This window comes from Salvelinus namaycush, chromosome 15 (assembly GCF_016432855.1).
Source record: "Salvelinus namaycush isolate Seneca chromosome 15, SaNama_1.0, whole genome shotgun sequence".
Lineage (NCBI taxonomy): Eukaryota > Metazoa > Chordata > Actinopteri > Salmoniformes > Salmonidae > Salvelinus > Salvelinus namaycush.
Window position 1 is genome coordinate 32,872,680 of NC_052321.1, and position 5,958 is coordinate 32,878,637.

Consider the following 5,958-nt stretch of genomic DNA (forward strand, 5'->3'; position numbering starts at 1 on the left):
GTGTTGGTAATGGATCATTTGAAATTATAGGCATAAACAGTGACGGTTCTGTTACATGTTATTTCATTAAAATTCCCTTCATGATTAATCATAAAGACCTAAAATACTAGGTTGTAATGCTAGTTTCCTGTCTATTTGGTTTATGCCAGGCTTTCTCCATGGCATATGAAATACCTTAATTTATGGATATAATTCCAAGTGCGTAATTGTACAACAACAAATGCCATGCTCGGCTGTTTTTCAAACCCTGCTTTCTGACTGATGGAATGTTTACACACCTTATTAGGGAGGGGAAAACATTATTTTTGACTGGGCTATTTTTCTCTGTAAAGACGCAGAATAACTGTGGGCACCGGAGGAGTGACTTCAGTAAGCGAAAAAGAGCCAGGCAAATGAACACTGAAAAAGTGGGTGGGTTGTACCGCCTACGTATTAGGGGAAGATCTAAACTCACAGGTCACACTGCATTCAACATCTATCTCCTCACTTCTTTACTCTAACCCTCCTGCAACATCCCACCAGTTACAGCGCACCGTTTCCTAGGATACATTTCTCCAAAACTCCAGTCTGAGGAACTGCATGTTTACGATTTGTGGATATCAACCATAATGTTGGGTACAGTGAAAATGGAAGGTCACGAAACGCCAGATTGGAGCAGCTATTACAATGACGCACAAGAGGTAGGCTATGTGTATTTCAGTTTTATTCGATTTGTGTATTAGAATAACAATTATAACTGATTTCCACGTCTTCGTTTTTGCGATGCATGTTTTCAAGCAAACTGCACTGAGTGTACTTCAAAAAAGAAAACTAAAGGCACAGTGTTGTTGTTGTTGTTTATGGAATATTGGGCTGTTTTGGGCATAGACTTCACTATATGCAACCTGGTGATGTATCCTAAAGAACGAGAGACGGCCAAGCACGCCGGGTGGCAGCAGTGCACATTGCAGTCACAGCAGGCCGAATGCTGACTTGAGATATTGGCACTTTAACAATAAATAAAATCCCATTATACAAGTGCGTAAAAATGGGATTTGGCACTGAATATTTACCAGCCATCATGCAGCGAGATCATGGCATATGTTTATCAATGCATGCTATTCGAAAAGAAAGTTGCAGTCAGTGGAATGTTTCAAATCAATCTTAATTCGTTTGTTCCATGCCAATAATAAGATGAATACACTTTGCTTGACCTTCTGTTTGTGCACAATAGGCCTACATAAAATGTTCATCTAAATTATTGCATTGCTTGAAAAGCAGCACAAAATCGCATTATATGCCCTAACACAATGAAACAATATTGTTTGAGTTTGAGATATATCATATAAATGGACCAGGCTGCACTGTTTTGATGCTGCTGTTTAAAAGCTCTCAAAATGAATCTCGTGTTTTTTAGTCAAATCGAATTAATTAAATTCGTTAAGTTTTGAAATATTTTGTATTTAACAGCCTAATATGAATCATTATTCATTATTATTGGCTAAACATTATTACACAGTCGATTTCAGCAGAGAAAAAAAACAATAATAAAAAACGTAAGCACTTTGAGTGTGTGGAAGACCAATGCATTGTTGTGATCACATTTCTCTCATGTTATTCCAGGTATATTCGCCCATGGTGAACAACGGCATGAATGCAGGATTGAGTTCCATGAACAGTATGAACAGTTACATGAGTATGTCTACTAATGGAAATATGACCTCAGGTTCTTTCAACATGTCTTACGCCAACCCCGGCCTGGGAGCCGGACTAAGCCCCGGGACAATGACAGGGATGCCCCCGAGCGCGTCCAGTGCGATGAACGGAATGGGTGGAGGGGTACAGTCAATGGGCACTGCCCTTAGCCCCTCGAACATGGGCGCGATGTCGGCTCAGCAGGCTTCCATGAACGCTATGAATCCATACGCGAGCATGAGCCCTACTATGAGCCCAATGTCCTATACTCAGCCCAACCTGAACCGAGCAAGGGACAACAAGTCGTTCAGGAGAAGCTACCCGCACGCAAAGCCTCCGTATTCGTACATATCCCTCATAACCATGGCCATTCAGCAAGCACCAAGCAAGATGCTCACGCTTAGCGAAATCTATCAGTGGATAATGGACCTATTTCCATACTACAGACAGAACCAACAGAGATGGCAGAACTCTATTCGCCATTCCTTGTCTTTTAATGATTGCTTCATCAAAGTGTCTAGGTCACCGGATAAGCCAGGCAAAGGTTCGTACTGGGCCCTGCACCCAGATTCAGGAAATATGTTCGAGAACGGTTGTTACCTACGCAGACAAAAGCGCTTCAAATGCGAAAATAGAAAGATATCTTCAAGTAAAGGGGACGGAATGAAAGACCAGTCCGGTTCTGGGTCGCCTTCGAGCGAGAACACCAACAGCAAGACTGGGAATGTGGACTCCAACTCCCTCTCCACCTCCAACCAGTCCTCCAGCCCTCACAGCATGGACCACAGGAGCAGTAGCAGCGCCTCTGAACTAAAGAGCAGCGGGCCACCTCTCCACCCCGTGGCCAGCTCGGCCACGTCCCTGTCCTCTCTCCCTTTACCTCCGCACTCGATGGCGCACGAGTCCCATCTGCACCTAAAAGGGGATCCCCATTACTCATTCAACCACCCGTTTTCAATAAATAATTTAATGTCATCCTCAGAGCAACAGCACAAACTGGATTTGAAAGCCTACGAGCAAGCTTTGCAATACTCCTCCTACGGCTCAAGTATGTCTTCCAGTCTACCCCTCGGCAGCGCGTCCATGGCTGGCAGAGCTATGGACCCATCCGCAATAGAGGCGTCATACTATCAAGGTGTGTATTCCAGACCAGTCCTCAACACTTCTTAGTATCTTCTCATTTTTATAGTGCTCGATAAAAGGATGACAGAAAACATTGATCATATTTTTTGCATGCACCTGGTGCATAAGGACTGTTACTTTAATGTATAAGAATGTGTATGAGTAATAATACAATAGGCCTATACTGTAAAGTGTTCCCATTGAATGATTGTATATCCAGTCGTAAATCATTGCTAGTGTATTTAAAACAATTTTGAGCTTGTAAAATAATGTTGTATTCCCCAAACTTGTAGTACCCACGATGAATATGTCCATGTGTTACAATGTGCATGAATGAAGGTCAATAAGGTCTCGTGGAACGCGTGACACAGGTGAAGCGAAAAACACCCGTCTGTTCCAGATATCTTACTTTTTAAATGGATGTTGTCATTTTACGCATTGCTTTGGTTATTTGCTAAATATCTGACAAACATATTTACAACCCAATCTTGTATAACAATCTTAAATTCCACGTGGAAATGCATTATAAATAAAATGTGTATTTCTTTATACATGACAATTGTATGTCTTTTGTGGTATTTTTCAAACCAGAAAATGTGTGATTTTTATGTGCAGCCTAATGTCAGCGTTTTATCTTTCTCTGTTTGTTTTGATGTCTCTGCATGTGCTTAACTTATTTCTTGTTAATTTTCAAATAAAACAAATACGATTTATTCACTGATTGTTGGTATTTCTGATGTTAATTTTGAAGAAGCTATTCTGTGCATGAGGCGTAAAAAAGTACTATTCAATTACGCAACTGTTCCAACTTTTACGCATATCCAAATAATTCAGGAACAATATGAATTTTAACGTTTTGAGTTTAAATTAAGCCTTACAAAACATTTTCATTACCATTGTAAAGAGAGTGTATTAATTATATGGTCTAAAGCTTCTGTCAGAGTGACATATAGCCAGCTTTGTTGTTCAGACTATTGCGTAAAATATTATATCATGAATGTAACTCCATATGAAATTAGGTTATGAAACATTGATAGACACATCTAAAGTGTATTCAATATAATTGTAGTATCCCTGTAAAGTTCATAAATGCTAACTGTATTGATGCTCGCTTGGGTTGACGCACCGCAAGTTTTTGATCAATGAGCAAGGCTAAAGCCAAATCTAACAGAAATACAGCCGCAGAGCTTTACCTCATAAAGGATTCGGGCGTGTTGTAAATGGATTTTTAACAATATCATGGAAAGGCCAAAGCATCTTTTTGTGAATCGTAACCCTACATGATGCGGCTCGTGAACCTGAACAGATTTGACTTTGATCATGGTATTTTGTAGACACACATTTTGGCTGAGTAACCGTGAAATGTGTTTAATTATCATGTAATTGCCCCCCGATGCGCAAATAACATGGAGAATTGAATTGAGTGTGGTGAAAATATCGCGGAGAATTGAGGCTTTATAGGCTTATGCCATAGGCCTGTGGTCTGCGCTTTGTTTTTCAGATTATATTTCCACAGATGAATTCAAGTTTACTTGTTTTAAATAAATAAAATACAATTTTAAGAAGCTATGTTTATTTAGATAATATATTAACTGTGTTTGGAACAACTGAGAAGCTTGTCTGCGCATGAGTTTCATATGCTCGAGGCGTACCATTAGCCTACTCCAGATGAATTGACATTAATATTAACAATATCTAAAAACCAAATTTTGTATGCTTTCAATTCTATCTTTTTCAAATAAATTTTGGACTATAATATCCTAAATAGTGACAAATAAAATGTTTCTTGTTGGTCACTTTAAATATGGATAACATTTGGCCTATTTTCCTGCAACGATTGGATATTTTTCCCGGAAGAATTTAGGCTAACGTTAATATTGCATTTTTGTTATTTTCACCTCAGGATGATACATGATTATGTCAATAAAATGATTGCGATATATGCTATTTCAGTCATTTTGCCATAATGACAGTGTTCATTAATGAACGACAAGACTATCAAAGAGGGCATGAACCACAAATTGACACATTTAACGGAGAAACACGCTTACTCCAGATATGATCTAGAATATTTGTGAAGTCGTTTGGATCAAGGTCCCCACCGACATTATTTGATGGGCCCATTATAACCTACTTCATAGACCTACTGTATTTGAAGGTGTACAATGTTGGAGGCAAATAATATGGTATTGACCAGTATATGCCTGGCAATAAAGGTAGGTACCTTAAAATTGTAAAATCAACCCCAGCAGATCATCCAAAATGCACCGAGTAATTCATGTATTTATTCTCCTATATTAAAACTCTCTTGCAAAGTGTTCTTTGCAGATTCCAATTACATAAACCTCAATTTGTGGAGAAAAGGACTCCACGTTTCCATGATAAATCTTTGAACTTTGGACAGATCTGATTCATTAGTTTGCCCAGCTGTTGAAAAAAGACTTTGCAGTGTGAGATCCAGTATGGAAACCACCTTGTGTCGAACGTGAAACAGCAAATAAAAACAGAGAGCAAACCTGTCAGTGACTTGTGCTTGACTCTGATTGAAATCTTTGCTATTAGGGCATACCCCAACGTTCAAATAAGAGATAAATATTAATTTATATAGAATATCATGCATTATGTTCGACATTTCACCTGAAAAAGGCAATGAGGTGTTTTTTTCCTAGGCTACTCCGTGTATAATTTAGTGTAAGAGCATATCACATTGAAACCCATAATAGCTGTTCACTTTAGTATTTAATAGTCTACACCAACATATCAACGCCTTTATGCCCTCATATAAGATAATATGAATTAATAACTTATGAAGGTACATTTAGTAGTAATTATATAGACCTATTCTTACCCCGAAAGGGTTTATTATATACACCTCGATAATTACAATAATAAACATGTAATTATTATTATGATTAGGCTATTATTATTATTTATATGCCTAGTTTTCAATTGCCTTGGCGTATAGGTTATACGTGTTTTTCTACACATTAAATTTGAACTACATTATTCAAGTCGTCCAACCTTTAGTAATGTGTGACATATGTTATCAGCAGGCAGTGTCCAGCATGGAGATTTCAGCAGCGCCTTGTTTTCCAACTTATGTGGCATTTCACGTTTCCCCATCAAAAGCCCTGGCGCTTTCTTCACCCTTATGGACAAAAA

General features: G+C 38.6%; 1 protein-coding gene across 1 annotated transcript; it reads left to right on the forward strand.

Moving 5' to 3' along the window:
* Positions 1 to 420: 420 nt before the first annotated feature.
* foxa1 (forkhead box A1) lies at positions 421 to 3,517 on the forward strand. Its single transcript, XM_039009789.1, has 2 exons — positions 421 to 680; positions 1,603 to 3,517. The coding sequence occupies exons 1-2, from the start codon at positions 609 to 611 to the stop codon at positions 2,842 to 2,844; spliced, it is 1,314 nt and encodes a 437-aa protein (XP_038865717.1). The 5' UTR covers positions 421 to 608; the 3' UTR covers positions 2,845 to 3,517.
* The last annotated feature ends 2,441 nt before the right edge of the window (positions 3,518 to 5,958 follow it).

Excerpts from the sequence above, each read along its gene's own strand:
- foxa1 (XM_039009789.1), top strand. The coding sequence starts at position 609 with ATGTTGGGTACAGTGAAAATGGAAGGTCACGAAACGCCAGATTGGAGC. Across the intron at positions 681-1,602 it reads ATTACAATGACGCACAAGAG|GTATATTCGCCCATGGTGAA; the intron begins GTAGGCTATGTG and ends ATGTTATTCCAG.